General features: G+C 42.8%; 1 protein-coding gene across 2 annotated transcripts in view; it reads right to left on the bottom strand.

Annotated features, from left to right (window-relative positions):
* Positions 1–21,650, bottom strand: part of LOC124009329 (kinesin-1 heavy chain-like) — a 42,487-nt gene that overhangs the window by 8,940 nt on the left and 11,897 nt on the right. For both annotated transcript variants that reach the window (XM_046320997.1, XM_046320998.1), the window contains exons 2-17: positions 21,561–21,648; positions 18,547–18,725; positions 17,979–18,027; positions 17,148–17,203; positions 15,957–16,044; positions 15,427–15,551; positions 14,408–14,512; positions 13,974–14,119; positions 13,601–13,749; positions 11,278–11,465; positions 9,576–9,644; positions 9,210–9,296; positions 8,997–9,116; positions 8,639–8,782; positions 8,271–8,459; positions 2,407–2,524 (exon numbers count right to left, since the gene is read on the bottom strand). In XM_046320997.1, the coding sequence (XP_046176953.1) occupies positions 2,407–2,524; positions 8,271–8,459; positions 8,639–8,782; positions 8,997–9,116; positions 9,210–9,296; positions 9,576–9,644; positions 11,278–11,465; positions 13,601–13,749; positions 13,974–14,119; positions 14,408–14,512; positions 15,427–15,551; positions 15,957–16,044; positions 17,148–17,203; positions 17,979–18,027; positions 18,547–18,725; positions 21,561–21,648 (1,900 nt within the window). The remainder of the gene's footprint in view (positions 1–2,406; positions 2,525–8,270; positions 8,460–8,638; positions 8,783–8,996; positions 9,117–9,209; positions 9,297–9,575; positions 9,645–11,277; positions 11,466–13,600; positions 13,750–13,973; positions 14,120–14,407; positions 14,513–15,426; positions 15,552–15,956; positions 16,045–17,147; positions 17,204–17,978; positions 18,028–18,546; positions 18,726–21,560; positions 21,649–21,650) is intronic.

Raw genomic sequence — 21,650 nt, 5'->3', positions numbered from 1 at the left:
GTGTCTGTTACAGCTGCTGGGTGTGACTGTTACAGCTGCTGGGTGTGTTACAGAGCAGCTGGGTGTGTCTGTTACAGCTGCTGGGTGTGTTACAGAGGCTGGGTGTGTCTGTTACAGATGCTGGGTGTGTTACAGAGGCTGGGTGTGTCTGTTACAGCTGCTGGGTGTGTCTGTTACAGCTGCTGGGTGTGTTACAGAGCAGCTGGGTGTGTCTGTTACAGCTGCTGGGTGTGACTGTTACAGCTGCTGGGTGTGTTACAGAGCAGCTGGGTGTGTCTGTTACAGCTGCTGGGTGTGTCTGTTACAGCTGCTGGGTGTGTTACAGAGCAGCTGGGTGTGTCTGTTACAGCTGCTGGGTGTGACTGTTACAGCTGCTGGGTGTGTTACAGAGCAGCTGGGTGTGTCTGTTACAGCTGCTGGGTGTGTTACAGAGCAGCTGGGTGTGTCTGTTACAGCTGCTGGGTGTGACTGTTACAGCTGCTGGGTGTGTTACAGAGCAGCTGGGTGTGTCTGTTACAGCTGCTGGGTGTGTTACAGAGGCTGGGTGTGTCTGTTACAGATGCTGGGTGTGTTACAGAGGCTGGGTGTGTCTGTTACAGCTGCTGGGTGTGTTACACAGGAAGCGGCGCAGGTCCTAATCCAGGCACTTGTCATCTCCCGTCTGGATTACTGCAACTTGCTGTTGGCTGGGCTCCCTGCCTGTGCCATTAAACCCCTACAACTCATCCAGAACGCCGCAGCCCGTCTGGTGTTCAACCTTCCCAAGTTCTCTCACGTCACCCCGCTCCTCCGCTCTCTCCACTGGCTTCCAGTTGAAGCTCGCATCCGCTACAAGACCATGGTGCTTGCCTACGGAGCTGTGAGGGGAACGGCACCTCAGTACCTCCAGGCTCTGATCAGGCCCTACACCTAAACAAGGGCACTGTGTTCATCCACCTCTGGCCTGCTCGCCTCCCTACCACTGAGGAAGTACAGCTCCCGCTCAGCCCAGTCTAAACTGTTCGCTGCTCTGCCCCCAATGGTGGAACAAACTCCCTCACGACGCCAGGACAGCGGAGTCAATCACCACCTGCCGGAGACACCTGAAACCCCACCTCTTTAAGGAATACCTAGGATAGGATAAGTAATCCTTCTCACCCCCCTTTAAGATTTAGATGCACTATTGTAAAGTGACTGTTCCACTGGATGTCATAAGGTGAATGCACCAATTTGTAAGTCGCTCTGGATAAGAGCGTCTGCTAAATGACTTAAATGTAATGTAAATGTACAGAGCAGCTGGGTGTGTCTGTTACAGCTGCTGGGTGTGTTACAGAGGCTGGGTGTGTCTGTTACAGAGGCTGGGTGTGTCTGTTACAGAGGCTGGGTGTGTCTGTTACAGAGGCAGGGTGTGTCTGTTACAGAGGCTGGGTGTGTCTGTTACAGAGGCTGGGTGTGTCTGTTACAGAGGCTGGGTGTGTCTGTTACAGAGGCTGGGTGTGTCTGTTACAGAGGCTGGGTGTGTCTGTTGCAGAGACAGGGTGTGTCTGTTGCAGAGACAGGGTGTGTCTGTTGCAGAGACAGGGTGTGTCTGTTGCAGAGACAGGGTGTATCAGTTAGAGGCAGGGTGTATCAGTTAGAGGCAGGGTGTGTCTGTTACAGAGGCAGGGTGTGTCAGTTAGAGGCAGGGTGTGTCAGTTAGAGGCAGGGTGTGTCTGTTAGAGGCAGAGTGTGTCAGTTAGAGGCAGGGTGTGTCAGTTAGCGGCAGGGTGTGTCAGTTAGAGGCAGGGTGTGTCAGTTAGAGGCAGGGTGTGTCTGTTACAGAGGCAGGGTGTGTCAGTTAGAGGCAGGGTGTGTCTGTTACAGAGGCAGGGTGTGTCTGTTACAGAGGCAGGGTGTGTCTGTTACAGAGGCAGGGTGTGTCTGTTACAGAGGCAGAGTGTGTCTGTTAGAGGCAGAGTGTGTCAGTTAGAGGCAGAGTGTGTCTGTTACAGAGGCAGGGTGTGTCTGTTACAGAGGCAGGGTGTGTCTGTTAGAGCAGCTGGGGGAGGGGGTGTTGTTACAGCAGCTGGGGGGTGTTACAGCAGCTGGGGTGGGGGGTGTTACAGCAGCTGGTGGGGGGTGTTACAGCAGCTGGTGGGGGGTGTTACAGCAGCTGATGGGGGTGTTACAGCAGCTGGGGTGGGGGTGTTACAGCAGCTGGGGTGGGGGTGTTACAGCAGCTGGGGTGGGGGGTGTTACAGCAGCTGGGGGGGGGTGTTACAGCAGCTGGGGGGCAGCTGGGGGGGTGTTACAGCAGCTGGGGGGGTTAGCAGCTGGGGGGGGGTGTTACAGCAGCTGGGGGGTGTTACAGCGGCTGGGGGGGTGTTACAGCGGCTGGGGGGTGTTACAGCAGATGGGGGTGTGTTACAGCAGATGGGGATGTGTTACCCTGGGCACTGATCTTGACCAGTTCCTCGTTCAGAGAGTCAACGTTCTCCTCCAGCTGTCTCTTCTTCTGCTCCACGTTCTGAAGGTACTCTGTCAGAGACTTGATCTTAGCCTCGTGCTGCAGGGGGAGATGGAGATTAATACAACATTACTACATTTCATTATTATGTTACTACATTACTAATTGACCACATATTAGAACTATATGAATATATTATTACTATATTATATTACTACATTACTATATTATTACATTACTATATTTTATTACTATATTAATATATTATTACCACATTACTATATTATATTACTACATTTCATTATTATGTTACTACATTACTATATTACCACATATTAGAACTATATGAATATATTATTACTACATTACTATATTATATTACTACATTTCATAATTGTGTTACTACATTACTATATTACATTACTATATATTATTACTATATTAATATATTATTACTACATTACTAATTATATTACTACATTATTGTATTGTATTGCTGCATTATTATATTACTACATTACTAGATTATATTGATACTTTATATTACTAGATTATTGTATTACTACATTATATTATTATATTACTACATTATATTACTACATTATTGTATTATATTACTATATTACTACATTATTATATTACTACATTACTATATTATATTACTACATTATTATATTACTACATTACTAGATTATATTGATACTTTATATTACTAGATTATTGTATAACTACATTATATTATTACATTATATTATTATATTACTACATTATATTACTACATTATTGTATTATATTACTATATTACTACATTATTATATTACTACATTACTATATTATATTACTACATTATTATATTACTACATTACTATATTATATTACTACATTATATTATTATATATTATATTTTATTATTATATTACAACATTACAATATTATATTACTATGTTATTGTATTATATTACTATATTATATTACTACATTATTATATTGCTACATTACTATATTACTACATTATTATATTACTACATTACTACATTTCATTATATTATTATATTACTACATTTATGATTATATTACTATATTACTACATGTCATTATTATATTACTACATTATATTATTATTACTACATTATATTATTATATTACTACATTATATTATTACATTATATTACTACATTTTACTATTATATTACTACATTTATGATTATATTACTATATTACTACATGTCATTATTATATTACTACATTATATTATTATATTACTACATTACTATTATATTACTACATTACTATATTATATTACTACATTACTATATTATATTACTACATTACTATATTATATTACTACATTACTATATTATATTACTATATTATATTACTACATTACTATATTATATTACTACATTATATTATTATATTACTACATTACTATATTATATTACTACATTACTATATTATATTACTACATTACTATATTATATTACTACATTACTATATTATATTACTACATTTTACTATTATATTACTACATTTTACTATTATATTACTACATTACTATATTATATTACTACATTATATTATTATATTACTACATGTCATTATTATATTACTACATGTCATTATTATATTACTACATTACTATATTATATTACTACATTATATTATTATATTACTACATTACTATATTATATTACTACATTATATTATTATATTACTACATTACTATATTATATTACTACATTACTATATTATATTACTACATGTCATTATTATATTACTACATTACTATATTATATTACTACATTATATTATTATATTACTACATTATATTATTATATTACTACATTATATTATTATATTACTACATTATATTATTATATTACTACATTATATTATTATATTACTACATTATATTATTATATTACTACATTACTATATTATATTACTACATTACTATATTATATTACTACATTTCATTATATTATTATATTACTACATTTGACAATTATATTACTACATTTCATTATTATATTACTACATTACTATATTATATTACATTACTACATTATATTAGTATATTATATTACTACATGACTATATTATATTACTACATTAGATTAGTATATTATATTACTGCATTACTATATTATATGATATTACTACATTATATTACTACATGACTACGGAAGGTAGCTTCGTGGTTAGAGCGTTGGGCCAGTAACCGAAAGGTTGCTGGATTGAATCACCGAGCTGACAAGGTAAAACTCTGTCCTTCTGCTCCTGAAAAAGGCAGTTAATCCACTGTTCCACGGGCGCCGAAGACATGGATGTCGATTAAGGCAGATTCAGATGCATTCAGTTGCACAACTGACTAGGTATCCCCCTTTCCCTTTACTATATTACAGTATATTACCACTATACAGGGTCTTTATAGAGAAGGGGTTCAAACAGATGCAGATAAATCTGTTGGGATTCTTTTTGAGGTCTAACTGTCAATTTGTGAAACTAGCACAATATTGTTGGATTTCAAGAGGCAGTGGGTGAGAGGTAACAGGATAATGATGGCGAGTAGTCAACCTGCAACAGAATTGCTTCTTGATTGCTCTGTGAACCATAAGCAACTCATCTTTTCAACTTGGTGCAAGCGGATGCTTTTGTCACATGATCCATTCGAAGGTTCGGACACAGATATAACAAGGAGCCAGATAAACTCAGCAAAAAAAGAAACGTCCCCTTTTCAGGACCCTGTCTTTCAAAGATAATTAGTAAAAATCCAAATAATTGTAAAGGGTTTTAAACACTGTTTCCCATGCATGTTCAATGAACCATAAACAATTAATGAACAAGCACCTGTGGAATGGTAGTTAACTTCTTTCGGGTACGGGGCAGTATTTTCATGTCCGATGAAAAGCGTGCCCAGAGTAGACTGCCTGTTACTCAGGCTCAGATGCTAGGATATGCATATTATTAGTAGATATGGATAGAAAACACTCTGAGGTTTCTAAAACTGTTTGAATGATGTCTGTGAGTATAACAAAACTCATATGGCAGGCAAAAACCTGAGAAAAAATCCAACCAGGAAGTGGGAAATCTGAGGTTTGTAGTTTTTCAACTCTTTGCCTATCCAAGATACAGTGGAAATTTGGTCCGACTGCACTTCCTAGTCTTTAGAACCTAGTTTGAGGCTTCTACTGTGAAGGGGGAGAGAATAAGAGCTGATTGAGTAAGGTCTGCTAGAAGGATCTGCCAGAAGGCCATGTGCTCAGTCAGGTGTGCGCCCGTGAGAGTTAGCTGCGTTCCATTTCATTTTTTTTTTTCAATTTAAAGTATTTTCATCAACATTTATGATGAGTATTTCTGTAAATTGACGTGGCTTTCTGCACTTTCACCCGATGTTTTGGAGGCAAAACATAACAACGCGCCAATGTAAACTCAGATTTTTGGATATAAATATGAACTTTATTGAACAAAACATACATGTATTGTGTAACATGAAGTCCTATGAGTGTCATCTGATGAAGATCATCAAAGGTTAGTGATTAATTTTATCTCTATTTCTGCTTTTTGTGACTCCTCTCTTTGCCTGGAAAAATGGCTGTGTTTTTTGTGACTAGGTACTGACCTAACATAATCGCATGGTGCGTGGATGTGCCTTAGGCATGCTGCAAGGAGGCATGAGGACTGCAGATGTGGCCAGGGCAATAAATTGCAATGTCCGTACTGTGAGACGCCTAAGGCAGCGCTACAGGGAGACAGGACGGACAGCTGATCATCCTCGCAGTGGCAGACCACGTGTAACAACACCTGCACAGGATCGGTATATCCGAACATCACACTTGCGGGACAGGTACAGAATGGCAACAACAACTGCCCGAGTTACACCAGGAACGCACAATCCCTCCACCAGACTGTCCGCAATAGGCTGAGAGAGGCTGGACTGAGGGCTTGTAGGCCTGTTGTAAGGCAGGTCCTCACCAGACATCAATGGCAACATCGTCACCTATGGGCACAAACCCACCGTCGCTGGACCAGACAGGACTGGCAAAAAGTGCTCTTCACTGACAAGTCGTGGTTTTGTCTCTCTCACCAGGGGTGATGGTCGGATTTGTGTTTATCGTTGAAGGACTGAGCATTACACCGAGGCCTGTACTCTGGAGCGGGATCGATTTGGAGGTGGAGGGTCCGTCATGGTCTGGGGCGGTGTGTCAGAGCAGTGTTCTGCCATGGCCAGAGAAGAGCCCGGATCACAATCCCATTGAGCACGTCTGGGACCTGTTGGATTGGAGGGTGAGGGCTAGGGTTAGGGCCATTCCCCCCAGAAATGTCTGGGAACGTGCAGGTGCCTTGGTGGAAGAGTGGGGTAACATCTCACAGCAAGGAACTAGCAAATCTGGTGCAGTCCATGAGGAGGAGATGCACTGCAGTACTTAATGCAGCTGGTGGCCACACCAGATGCACCAGATACTGACTGTTACTTTTGATTTGGACCCCCCTTTGTTCAGGGACACATTATTACATTTATGTTAGTCACATGTCTGTGGAACTTGTTCAGTTTATGTCTCGGTTGTTGAATCTTGTTATGTTCATACAAATATTTACACGTGTTAAGTTTGCTGAAAATAAACGCAGTTGACAGTGAGGACGTTTCTTTTTATGCTGAGTTTATTTTACCGCATGTATAATCTGAAGCATCTGGCTGGAATTTCCCCTACCCATTAAATATGGTGATGAGAGGAAGCCCCAAGGCCAGCAGTGGGAGAGAGATAAAAACCGAGCCCACATTCTGCTGATTTTCTCATTGAAGAAAAGTTTTCTGTTCCCAAAACTACAATCACCATCATTCAGTTATGAACAGGGTGCACTAAGTTTTGTAGACGTGACCCTTTGCCAAAGTTTTTTATTTGTATGAATAGGAGTGCAAGTTGTTGCACTGTCACACTTCACAGAGGTGTTTGGAAATATGCAAATACATGTTAGAACTCGCTAGCTCGTGCCTGGCTCTGCCCTCCTTGCTGCCCATTGTGCTTCATGTGCTTCCATTGAAAACAACACAGATGAACTATCTTGGGTTTAGTTATAAATATCTTTGGGTCAGAACTCCTGCCCAGTTGCCATGTCAACAATACAACTGCCAGTGCTGTGGGAACCGTGATGAAGGTGGACAAAAGAGAGATTTGCTAAACGGGAGCTGTATATATAAATATTGTCATCAAAGCTAGTAAAGGTTTAATGTACATGGTTTGGCAGTCAATAAATGTAATTTCTGAAGTGAACTCAGGCCTCTCTCTAAACAGTGTCAACTGAAATTGTTCAACATGAACTGCGCCACTAGCTAGCTAGCTTAGTTTGTTGCTAGCTTGGTTGCTAGCTAGCTAGCTTAATTTGTTGCTAGCTTGGTTGCTAGCTAGCTAGCTTAGTTTGCTGCTAGCTTGGTTAGATGGTTGCTAGCTAGCTAGCTTGATAAAACAGTGCTGTCAATTTCATTTTGGCTCGCTTGCAAAATTGTACAGCCAGAATTTTGTCTAAATCGATCCTTATACAATAACTAAATGGTTGGATAAACAATTACATTTGTGAAAATCACAATTTAATGCAGCAGATGACATTTGGTAGGTTTAGAGTTCCCAAACCATGTGGAATGATATGACAAAACAAAAGCAGCTTCAATTTCATTGGCTGTTGCATGTAATTTTAGTTGCGTTTGAGTTGCTTCATGTATCAGCAAAGTTGCTTGAAATTCTGTCACTTACAACGGTAACAAAAAATGGTGTGAAAGTTGCGTCGTTTTACTCCAGCCTAAGAATGTGTTGGACATGAACTACTGTATGATAAGTAGCAGGCTAACCTGTTGTATCCTCAACTGACAGGCAGCCAGCTCCTGGTCGTTCTCGTCCATCTTCTGGTTGCTCTCTGACTGGGTGCTCTCCAGCTGTCTACAGCGTTTCACCATGGTCTTCACCTCCGATCTCATCTTACTGATGTACAGACGAGCCACCGTGAACTCCTCGTCTATCAGACCACTGCCCTCGTGTTGCTGGGGGAGGGGAGGGAGGGAGAAAAGAGAGAGAGAGACGGAGGTAGAAAGAAAGAAGAGCAAGGTTATAATTTTATTTGGGTTTAGGGGAAACATATATTACATATTTCCTTTAGATGCTTATAAAATAATACCCATCTTTTGGAATGTCATGTGGTGACGTGTCATTTTCTGTTTACCTTGATGTCGTTGCTGCCCACGGCGATGCCAATCTCTGCCAGGTCTTTGAGTAGTGATGACATCATCTCACTGGTCCTCTTCTTCTGGTGGTTGGTCATCTCCTTCACTTTCTGCAGCTCAGAGTCAATGGACGTCAGGACGTTCTGGAAACAGACAGAGAAAAACATTTTCATATTTTAATATAATATGGACAAAAATAGAGGTATGACTGACTAAGTCGCTCTGGATAAGAGCGTCTGCTAAATGACTTAAATGTAATGTAATGTTATACAGATAACAAAAAACAACATGCAGGTCTTAAAACTTATTACAATATGAATAGACAGCTTTCTTCATGAGGAGTAGACATTATCTCACTGATTTCTGGTTGAGCTCTTCGCTGAGCATCTCAAAGTCCGTGGTCTTCTGCTCCACCTCCTGACTCTTCTGGTCGTAGTTAACAGCCAGCTCCTCCAGGGCCTGCAACACCTCCTTCACCTACACCACAACAACATTAATAATAACTTTAATAATAATAATACATTTTAAAAAATAACTATAGTAATAATATCAATTATTATTATCCTTCACCTCATCCTTGGAAGCCTCGTTCTCAGCCTGCAGGCGATTCAGCTCTGACTGCAGGTTGTCATGGTCGCGTCGCGATGACACCAGCAGCTACACACACACACACACACACACACACACACACACACACACACACACACACACACACACACACACACACACACACACACACACACACACACACACACACACACACACACACACACACACACACACACACACACACACACACAAATGAAAAGTCAGACCATGACATAGATAGAAAGGTCATTTAGCTAACATACAGTTTGATTACTTTGATTGAGGTTCAACAGTCTTTAACCAGAATTACAGTAACAACAAGATGACAACAGCCCAATCAGCACTCACCTCCTCCTGGTCCAACATCTGCTGCTTGAGCTTCTCAGCCAGCTGGCTCTGCTGGTTTATCTCATCATCCTGGACACACAGAGAGAGAGGACAGCAGAGAGAGAGAGGACAGCAGAGAGAGAGGACAGCAGGGAGAGAGGGGACAGCAGGGAGAGAGGGGACAGCAGGGAGAGAGAGAGGACAGCAGGGAGAGAGAGAGGACAGCAGGGAGAGAGAGAGGACAGCAGGGAGAGAGAGAGGACAGCAGGGAGAGAGAGGGGACAGCAGGGAGAGAGAGAGGACAGCAGGGAGAGAGAGAGGACAGCAGGGAGAGAGAGGGGACAGCAGGGAGAGAGAGGACAGCAGGGAGAGAGAGAGGACAGCAGGGAGAGAGAGAGGACAGCAGGGAGAGAGAGAGGACAGCAGGGAGAGAGAGAGGACAGGCTTAGCATCATCATCATTCAAACACACAGACAAACACACGCTCCAACATGGGGCGTCAATTTCTGTATGTACCTCGGCTTTGTGCACGGAGGCATTGTCATGCTGAAACAGGAAAGGGCCTTCCCCAAACTGTTGCCACAAAGTTGGAGGTCCTATATCCCCCGTTGGACTGCCAGATGGTGAAGCGTGATTCATCACTCCAGAGAACACGTTTCCACTGCTCCAGAGTCCAATGGCGACGAGCCTTACACCACTCCAGCCGAAGCTTGGCATTGCGCATGGTTACCTTAGGCTTGTGTGCGGCTGCTCATCCCCAACGAACAGTTCTTGTGCCGACGTTGCTTCCAGAGGCAGTTTGGAACTCGGTAGTGAGTGTTGCAACTGAGGACAGCACTCGGCGGTCCCGTTCTGTGAGCTTGTGTGGACTACCACTTACAGTTGACCGAATGTTTGTCTGTGGAGATTGCATGGCTGTGTGCTCGATTTTATACACCTGTCAGCAACAGGTGTGGCTGAAATGGATGAATCCACTAATTTGAAGGGGAGTGTAAATAGTGTATTTTGATGGATTGTTGTTCAACAACACACCTGCATCATGTCCAGTTGGCTCGTCCTAATATTTATATATTTTGTTAATTCCATTATTTTACTTTTAGGTTTGTGTGTATTGTTGTGAATTGTTAGATATTACTGCACTGTAGGAGCTACGAACACAAGCATTTCACTACACCCGCAATAACATCTGCTAAACATGTGTATGAGACCTGTGTGAGTGTCTTACTCAGCTCTTTCCCTTCAACTCATTAGTTGAGTCCTAAATGGCACCCTATTCCCTATTGGGTCCTGTTTAAAGGTAGTACACAATATAGGGAATAGGGTGCAATTTATGACGTAGACATTGGCTGTTGCTACTTCCTACTGGATGCTCTGTGGCCGGCATCTCTCACCTGATCGTCCAGCTGCTTGTAAAGCTTGGCCAGCTCCCCCTCACACTTGTCCTTCTCAACAAGCACGCGCACACACGCACACGCACACGCACACGCACACACACACACACACACACACACACACACACACACACACACACACACACACACACACACACACACACGCTCTGTGGCCGGTCTCTCACCTTATCATCCAGCTGCTTGTAAAGCTTGGCCAGCTCCCCCTCACACTTGTCCTTCTCAACAAGCACAAACACCCACGCGCACACACGCACACACACACACACGCACACGCACACACACACACACGCTCTGTGGCCGGCCTCTCTCACCTTATCATCCAGCTGCTTGTAAAGCTTGGCCAGCTCCCCCTCACACTTGTCCTTCTCTGCGTCGGTCAGACGGAGCTGGGGCATGTTGGGGGTAGAGGCAGGCTTGTCGTTGGGCACATTGTCCAGGGCCAGCACCTCAGCCTGGGCCTTCTCCTTGTCAAACTGCTCGTCCACAGGCACACTCTCACCTGCAGGGGACAGCGTGACGGTCACACAGAGAGGTCAGACACACCCTGCAGGTCTATCCGACACACAGCTGTACATTTCAATGAAACATGGTGAAGCTACAAAATTGCCGTCCCTCGAAGCCTGTGTGTCAGACATAAGGAAGTGGATGGCTGCAAACGTTCTACTTTTAAACTCGGACAAAACAGAGATGCTTGTTCTAGGTCCCAAGAAACAAAGAGATCTTCTGTTGAATCTGACAATTAATCTTAATGGTTGTACAGTCGTCTCAAATAAAACTGTGAAGGACCTCGGCGTTACTCTGGACCCTGATCGCTCTTTTGACGAACATATCAAGACTGTTTCAAGGACAGCTTTTTTCCATCTACGTAACATTGCAAAATTCAGAAACTTTCTGTCCAAAAATTATGCAGAAAAATGTATCCATGCTTTTGTTATTTCTAGTTTAGACTACTGCAATGCTCTACTTTCCGGCTACCCGGATAAAGCACTAAATAAACTTCAGTTTGTGCTAAATACAGCTGCTAGAATCCTGACTAGAACCAAATAATTTGATCATATTACTCCAGTGCTAGCCTCCTTACACTGGCTTCCTGTCAAGGCAAGGGCTGATTTCAAGGTTTTACTGCTAATCTACAAAGCATTACATGGGCTTGCTCCTACCTATCTCTCTGATTTGGTCCTGCCGTACATACCTACACGTACGCTACAGTCACAAGATGCAGGCCTCCTAATTGTCCCTAGAATTTATAAGCAAACAGCTGGAGGCAGGGCTTTCTCCTATAGAGCTCCATTTTTATGGAATGGTCTGCCTATTCATGTGAGAGACGCAGGCTCGGTCTCAACCTTTAAGTCTTTACTGAAGACTCATCTCTTCAGTGGGTCATATGATTGACTGTAGTCTGGCCCAGGAGTGGGAAGGTGAATGGAAAGGCTCTGGAGCAACGAACCGCCCTTGCTGTCTCTGCCTGGCCGGTTCCCCTCTTTCCACTGGGATTTTCTGCCTCTAACCCTATTACAGGGGCTGATTGGTGGCTTACTGGTGCTCTTTCATGCCGTCCCTAGGAGGGGTGCGTCACTTGAGTGGGTTGAGTCACTGATGTGATCTTCCTGTCTGGGTTGGCGCCCCCCCTTGGGTTGTGCCGTGGCGGAGATCTTTGTGGGCTATACTCGGCCTTGTCTCAGGATAGTAAGTTGGTGGTTGAAGATATCCCTCTAGTCGTGTGGGGGCTGTGCTTTGGCAAAGTGGGTGGGTTTATATCCTTCCTGTTTGGCCCTGTCCGGGGGTATCAGCGGATGGGGCCACAGTGTCTCCTGACCCCTCCTGTCTCAGCCTCCAGTATTTATGCTGCAGTAGTTTATGTGTCGGGGGGCTAGGGTCAGTTTGTTATATTTGGAGTACTTCTCCTGTCCTATCTGGTGTCCTGTGTGAATTTAAGTGTGCTCTCTCTAATTCTCTCTTTCTCTCTTTCTTTCTCTCTCTCGGAGGACCTGAGCCCTAGGACTATGCCTCGGACTACCTGACATGATGACTCCTTGCTGTCCCCAGTCCAGCTGGCCGTGCTGCTGCTCCAGTTTCAACTGTTCTGCCTGTGATTATTATTATTTGACCATGCAGGTCATTTATGAACATCTTGGCCATGTTCTGTTATAATCTCCACCCAGCACAGCCAGAAGAGGACTGGCCACCCCACATAGCCTGGTTCCTCTCTAGGTTTCTTCCTAGGTTTTGGCCTTTCAAGGGAGTTTTTTCTAGCCACCGTGCTTCTACACCTGGATTGCTTGCTGTTTGGGGTTTTAGTCTGGGTTCACTTTGAGAGATCAGCTGATGTACGAAGGGCTATATAAATCCATTTGATTTGATTTATCTTCTCATCGCCATAACCCCCCCAACAAATTCATTCATCACATAATTACTCAAATGTCCCTCTCTCAAGAATATGACACAAACACAAATCAGGGAGGTAGTAGTATCTGTACTTCTTCAATAAGAAACGTATTTTCATATTATATTGCAAACCATTTGAATTTTTTTGCTCCGTTGTGCCTTAATGAACACGACCTTGCTGTTCTCCTACGTCTGTACAGTACAGATGAGGACCTAGCCAGCTGATAACTTTGGGCCTCTCCTCCTCACCGTTCCTCCAGCGGTTGAGCTCATTCTCCAGCCAGGTGATGGTGTTCCTCAAGGCCTTGCCCTTCTCCTTCTCCCTCTCGTACTTCTTCTTCCACTGTTCTGCCGTCAGCTCCACGTTCACACACACAGTGTTCTTAATGGTCTTCGCTCTGGAAACACCAGCAACAGGACTAAAGCGTTACACCCTATTTTAAATCAACAGCCCTGAATAGCTCACTAAACAGTGATTGTAGTGACTCATTGTGAATTGTTGATGTTTTTTTTGGAAAACGTGACTGTTGCTTTGCATACTTGTGAGATTGTATTAACAGCGGACTACTACAAATATATTTTGGAGTGAACGATGCCTTTAGGAGCTAGTGAGTGAGCCCACCTCTGTCCAAACATGAGGGTGGACTTGGTCTCTGACTCGTTGTAGGCAGAGGGAGAGGCACAGATAACAATGGTGGTCCTACAGTTCCCCCCCAGAGAGTCCTGAAGTATTCTGGTCATTTTACTGTCTCTGTACGGGATATAACCCTGAAACAAAACAACATTCACTAAGAGAAACAACAATAGAATTCAAGTTGTTACATTCTGAGCAAAGAAGAAACAAAACAAACCAATCTGTGATTGAAACAAAAGGAGTGGAATTATACAACTGTGAATCAGCTAGAACCAAAACCTGGCCTTTAGGGACATATATTTAAATCTCTAAAATAATGACGGATACTGTTGATGTGAGGTATTGGGCTTTCGTGGGTCAACTCATCTTTACACCAACCAAACCAACAGCCACAGTATCTGTGATAGTGGAGGGATACTCACAGAGCCTTCTGCCAGGGCTGAGATGACGTTGCCCAGAGAAGACAGAGACTTATTGATGTTCTTGGCCTCGTCCAGCACGGCTCCCTCCGCCCCAGTCTTACTGACCTGGGAAGACAGAGACAGACAGGGACCGGCTGGTAAGATACATCACATGTACAGTCAAACACTTGCTGTACACCAGAGGCCTTAATAATATATTGGGATGGATCAAACGTGTGTTCTGAGTGACATAACCTAACAATGTTCATCAGTCTTGATCAACAGATTAGACAACTGGGAAAAGAGACATTGTGGGATATGTACATTTACTCAGAGATAAATCTAGAGAGGGGGGGTAAAGAGAGTGCAGCAGAAGAGAATGAGAGAGAGAGAGGGTGAAAGAGAGAGCAGAAGAGAGAGAGAGCAGCAGAGAGAGAGACAGAGAGAGCAGCAGAGAGAGACCAGAAAAGAGAGAGAGAGAGAGAGAGCAGGAGAAAGAGACCAGCAAAGAGAGAGAGCAGGAGAGAGACCAGCAAAGAGAGAGAGCAGGAGAGAGAGACCAGCAAAGAGAGAGAGAGAGAGAGAGAGAGAGAGAGAGAGAGAGAGAGAGAGAGAGAGAGAGAGAGAGAGAGAGAGAGAGAGCAGGAGAGAGAGCGAGAGAAAGAGCAGGATAGAGAGAGAACGAGAGAGCATAAGTGAGAGAGCAGGAGAGAAAGAGAGTAACAGAGAGAGGGAGTGAGAAGGAGGGTAAAAAAGAGAGAGCAGCAGAGAGAGAGAATTTGTGTCGGGGAGCTCAGTTTCCCTCAGACAGCAGGCAGTTAGTAGAGTCATGTGGGGCCAGATCAGGATGTTTTGACTCATACATGTTGTGTTGTTATTGTAACTTTTCTGCACACTGCTCTTGACAGATCCCTTTACAAAAATGACATATCGGAATCGGTTGTCTGCCTTAATCAGAACAGGACCAGTGTGCAGGTTTCTCTTTTCACAGTTTTATTCCTGAACCTGCAATAAGCTAACCTCAGATATTCTTTTCCTACCTTTTCACTTCCAGCCAGGTCGACGAGGTAGAGCTTTCCGCTCAGTTTCTGCTCTGTAGCAGTGTTCTCCTGCTTCACGTTGATCTGGAAGATACTGTGACTTCTGGAGCTGTGCTCATTCATGTCTGAGACAAGACAACAGATCTGGGATCAGCGCTGATCAGGCAGGTAGAAGAATAACACACAAATAGAGACTGGTTGTGTCTGAAAAAGCACCCTATTCCCTTCATCGACCAGAGCCCTCAAAAGTAGTGCACTATAAAGGGAATAGGGCCCTGGTCAAAAGTAGTGCACTATAAAGGGAATGGGGCCCTGGTCAAAAGTAGTGCACTATAAAGGGAATGGGGCCCTGGTCAAATGTAGTGCACTATAAAGGGAATGGGGCCCTGGTCAAAAGTAGTGCACTATAAAGGGAATGGGGCCCTGGTCAAATGTAGTGCACTATAAAGGGAATGGGGCCCTGGTCAAAAGTAGTGCACTATAAAGGGAATGGGGTGCCATTTGGGATGGACCTTATGGCAGACTCTTACTTGTAACTGCTACATGTCTGTTAGATTTGCCTTCATCAATGGTATCCATGACTTCCTCTGGGCTGCAGACAAATCTCTCAGTGCATCCCTGGGGACAAAGAAAACCTATGATGTGACGACACTGGACCATCTTATCAACTCTTAATGTAATAACAAAAATAAATGGCTTTATGCAGTCACTTTTATCCTAAGAGTTAGAGTGATATAAATGGCTTTAAACAGTCACTTTTATCCTAAGAGTTAGAGTGATATAAATGGCTTTAAACAGTCACTTTTATCCTAAGAGAGTTAGATTGATATAAATGGCTTTAAACAGTCACTTTTATCCTAAGAGTTAGAGTGATATAAATGGCTTTAAACAGTCACTTTTATCCTAAGAGAGAGTGATATAAATGGCTTTAAACAGTCACTTTTATCCTAAGAGTTAGAGTGATATAAATGGCTTTAAACAGTCACTTTTATCCTAAGAGAGTTAGAGTGATATAAATGGCTTTATGCAGTCACTTTTATCCTAAGAGAGTGATATAAATGGCTTTATGCAGTCACTTTTATCCTAAGAGAGTTAGATTGATATAAATGGCTTTAAACAGTCACTTTTATCCTAAGAGTTAGAGTGATATAAATGGCTTTAAACAGTCACTTTTATCCTAAGAGAGAGTGATATAAATGGCTTTAAACAGTCACTTTTATCCTAAGACAGTTAGAGTGATATAAATGGCTTTAAACAGTCACTTTTATCCTAAGAGAGTTAGAGTGATATAAATGGCTTTATGCAGTCACTTTTATCCTAAGAGAGTTAGAGTGATATAAATGGCTTTAAACAGTCACTTTTATCCTAAGAGAGTGATATAAATGGCTTTAAACAGTCACTTTTATCCTAAGAGAGTGATATAAATGGCTTTAAACAGTCACTTTTATTCTAAGAGAGTTAGAATGATATAAATGGCTTTAAACAGTCACTTTTATCCTAAGAGAGTTAGAGTGATATAAATGGCTTTAAACAGTCACTTTTATCCTAAGACAGTTAGAGTGGTGCATGCATACAGTTGAGTAGCTTCAGAGCCTGTCTTTTCATAGGGAATCGCTACATTGTCTATGTCAGGTGACACCATGTTTTCTGTTATTAGGTGGCTGCAGTCTTAACTCAGACAGTGTACTGGGTGAGTAACTCAGTGAGGACTAAAGACTCACCTTGACATAGGGAACTCTGTTTTTGTCTTCATGCACTGACAGGTTGGTCTTTGACACTGCAGAGAAGGAAACATGCAACATAGTCAAGACTCTAGACCAGGGATGTCAAACTCCTTCCACGGAGGGCCGATTGTCTGCGGGTTTTCGTTCCTCCCTTGTACTTGATTGATGAATTAAGGTCACTAATTAGTAAGGAACTCCCCTCACATGGTTGTCTAGGTCTTAACTGAAGGGGAAAAAAACACAAAAACCTGCAGGCAATAGGCCCTCAATGGAATGAGTTAGACACTCTTACTGTGGACTATTCTGGATAGTTCTGGAGCCACAACAGAAAGCCCGTCTAAATGGAGATTGAACTAGCCATTTAAGTATCATTGCGTGTGTGTGCAGAAACCTCATGCTCAAACTGGGTGAGGAAAACGTACTTAACGACCGATACAAATGCACCATGTTTACAGAGGCACAATGCAGACCTTCTTTCTCTTCAGTCCAAACATGAACAGACTATTCATTCTAATATCAGTAAAAAACATTTCCAGCTGACGTCCTGAACACCACTATCAACCCTTTCCTGTTTCAACAGGCAACATTTCATCAATCAGCTCCTTTTAACAGACAGCGATGTAAACTAGCCAATTATACACACCAGCATGGCCACAAGCCAGGAGGAGAGGCACGCTATACATGACGTGTCCTAAATGGCACCTTATTCCCTACGTAGTGCACTAGTTTTAACCAGGGCCCATAGGGCTATGGTCTAAAGTAGTGCACTACGTAGGTAATAGGCCTTCCATTTAGGACACATACTGTGTTCACTCTGCCCAAACTTACTATCCAAGAGGTCCCGAATCTTGTCCAAGTAAATTTCATAATATGAGACCTGGAAAATAAGAGGAGTGTCTTATTAGAAAGTATCCAGAGAGACAAATCAACAGGTTTTAAAACCCTGTCAACTAAAGTGATTCTACTGAATGTCTTTCAACTAGCTACTGTAAAGCAATTCAACTCTGAAGTAGTAGAGCTCTAGCCAGTAGCTACCTTGATGTAGAACTCTATGTTCTGATGTAGAGCTCTAGCCAGTAGCTACCTTGATGTGGAACTCTATGTTCTGATGTAGTAGAGCTCTAGCCAGTAGCTACCTTGATGTAGAACTCTATGTTCTGATGTAGTAGAGCTCTAGCCAATAGCTACCTTGATGTAGAACTCTATGTGCTGATGTAGTAGAGCTCTAGCCAGTAGCTACCTTGATGTAGAACTCTATGTTCTGATGTAGTAGAGCTCTAGCCAGTAGCTACATTGATGTAGAACTCTATGTTCTGATGTAGTAGAGTTCTAGCCAGTAGCTACCTTGATGTAGAACTCTATGTTCTAATATAGTAGAGCTCTAGCCAGTAGCTACCTTGATGTGGAACTCCAGGTTCTCGTCCATAGAGTAGATGTAGTTAAAGATGTCCTGTACTATCCTGGGGATGATCCCCATCCCATCTGTGTCATGAAGGTTACCCTCCATCGTGTGTGTTTTGCCGGATGACGTCTGTCCATATGCAAATATTGTCCCGTTGTACCCCTCCAGAACATCTGGAAGAAGAAGAGGAATCAATGTTAATCCAAGATGGAAATGTACCCAAATCCCCCGAAACACACACACACACACACACACACACACACACACACTAAGAAATACACACACACACACACACACACACACACACACACACACACACACACACACACACACACACACACACACACACACACACACACACACACACACACACACACACACACACACACAAAGAAATACACACACACACACACACAAAGAAATACACACACACACGCAAAGAAATACACACACACACAAAGAAATACACACACACACAAATAAATACACACACACACACACACACAAAGAAATACACACACAAAGAAATACACACACACACACACACACACACACACACACACACACACACACACACACACACACACACACACACACACACACACACACACACACACACACACACAAAGAAATACACACACACACACACACACACACACACACAAAGAAATACACACACACACACACACATACACACACACACACACACACACACACGCACACACAAAGAAATACACACACACGCACACACAAAGAAATACACACACACGCAAAGAAATACACACACACACACACACACACACACACACACACACACACACACACACAAAGAAATACACACACACACACACACACACACACACACAAAGAAATACACACACACACACACACACACACAAAGAAATACACACACACACAAAGAAATACACACACACACACACACACACACACACACACACACACACACACACACACACACACACACACACACACACACACACACACACACACACACACACACACACACAAAGAAATACACACACACACACACACACACACACACACACACACACACACACACACACACACACACACACACACACACACACACACGCAAAGAAATACACACACACGCAAAGAAATACACACACACGCAAAGAAATACACACACACACACACACACACACACACACACACACACACACACACACACACACACACACACACAAAGAAATACACACACACACAAATAAATCCACAGACACACATAAAAACACAGAAACACACACACAATGAAATACACACACACAATGAAATACACACACACACACACACACACACACAAAGAAATACACACACACATTCACTACAGTTCAAAAGTTTGGTGTCACTTAGAAATGTTCCTGTTTTTGAAAGAACAGCAATTTGTAGCTGGAAACGGCAGATTTTTAATGGAATATCTACATAGGCGTACAGAGGCCCATTATCAGCAACCATCACTCCTGTGTTCCAATGGCATATTGTGTTAGCTAATCCAAGTTTATCATTTTAAAAGGCTAGTTGATCATTAGAAAACCCTTTTGCAATTATGTTACCACAGCTGAAAACTGTTGTTCTGATTTAAGAAGCAACAAAACTGGCCTTCTTTAGACTAGTTGAGTATCTGGAGCATCAGCATTTGTGGGTTCGATTACAGGCTCAAAATGGCCAGAAACAAATACCTTTCTTCTGAAACCCGTCAGTCTATTCTTGTTCTGAGAAATAAAGGCTATTCCATGTGAGAAATTGCCAAGAAACTGAAGATCTCATACAACGCTGTGTACTACTCCCTTCACAGAACAGCGCAAACTGTCTCTAACCAGAATAGAAAGAGGAGTGGGAGGCCCCGGTGCACAACTGAGCAAGAGGACAAGTACATTAGAGTGTCTAGTTTGAGAAACAGACGCCTCATAAGTCCTCAACTGGCAGCTTCATTAAACAGTACCTGCAAAACACCAGTCTCAACATCAACAGTGAAGAGGCGACTCCGGGATGCTGGCCTTACAGGCAGAGTTGCAAAGAAAAAGCCATATCTCAGACTGGCCAATAAAAATACAAGATTAAGACGGGCAAAATAACACAGACACTGGACAGAGGAACTCTGCGGGTTCTATTTACATGTATTTAACCCAATACTTTGGGCAGTAAACAGTCTCCATATACAGTATACTTTCATGCATTTTTTCAACTGGTACCGAGGGACCCAGATGAGTCTTGTGAGGCCTGTGGGTGTCCTAGAGCAACACAGCCGACATGGACGTGTTCGTGATAGTCCCACCTTTGCACAGATGTATATTAGTGTATTATTACTGTGTAGCCCAAAATGTTGGGATGCTACAGACAGAAGTTGGCAGACCGACTTCAGACGAGTCCCAAGACGCTTGTGAGTGTCGTACAGTAAAACGGAGAACATCGTCGTGTTTGTGAATGTCGTACAGTAAAACGGAGAACATCGTCGTGTTTGAATGTCGTACAGTAAAACGGAGAACATCGTCGTGTTTGTGAGAGTCGTACAGTAAAACGGAGAACATCGTCGTGTTTGTGAGTGTCGTACAGTAAAACGGAGAACATTGTCGTGTTTGTGAGTGTCGTACAGTAAAACGGAGAACATCGTCGTGTTTGTGAGAGTCTCATATCTCATAATAGTTTGTAAGCTAAACTGTTCAGACGCTACAGACGATTTTGTGAGAGAACCATTTTTTGGGGGGGATGTCTCATGGTCTGACAAACACCGCTCGAGCTCTGTCAGCTTTCACCGAAGATGTGGAAGTGAGACATGGTGGATGTGGTGGATTGAGACGCAATGCAAAAAAACAAACATATCTCCTGCTTAAACTGACGCATTTTAAATGGGGATTTGTGTATTATGCTAATTAGATTTCCGCGGGGGCGTGGACATCGACCTTAGGGGTTAACAAACATCTACAGTAGAGCAGAGTGTTCATAAACCATGTCTGAGCAGAGCTCACCTTTGACGATCTTCTGGGCGCAGGCGTTGTATACTTGCTCCTGTGTCGTATTAGGCTGGAACACTCTGTCAAACTGGAACGGTTTGCTCT

The sequence above is a fragment of the Oncorhynchus gorbuscha genome, linkage group LG22 (genome assembly GCF_021184085.1).
Source record: "Oncorhynchus gorbuscha isolate QuinsamMale2020 ecotype Even-year linkage group LG22, OgorEven_v1.0, whole genome shotgun sequence".
Lineage (NCBI taxonomy): Eukaryota > Metazoa > Chordata > Actinopteri > Salmoniformes > Salmonidae > Oncorhynchus > Oncorhynchus gorbuscha.
Note: the sequence above shows the minus strand (reverse complement) of the source record. Positions and strands in the feature narration are given on the sequence as shown.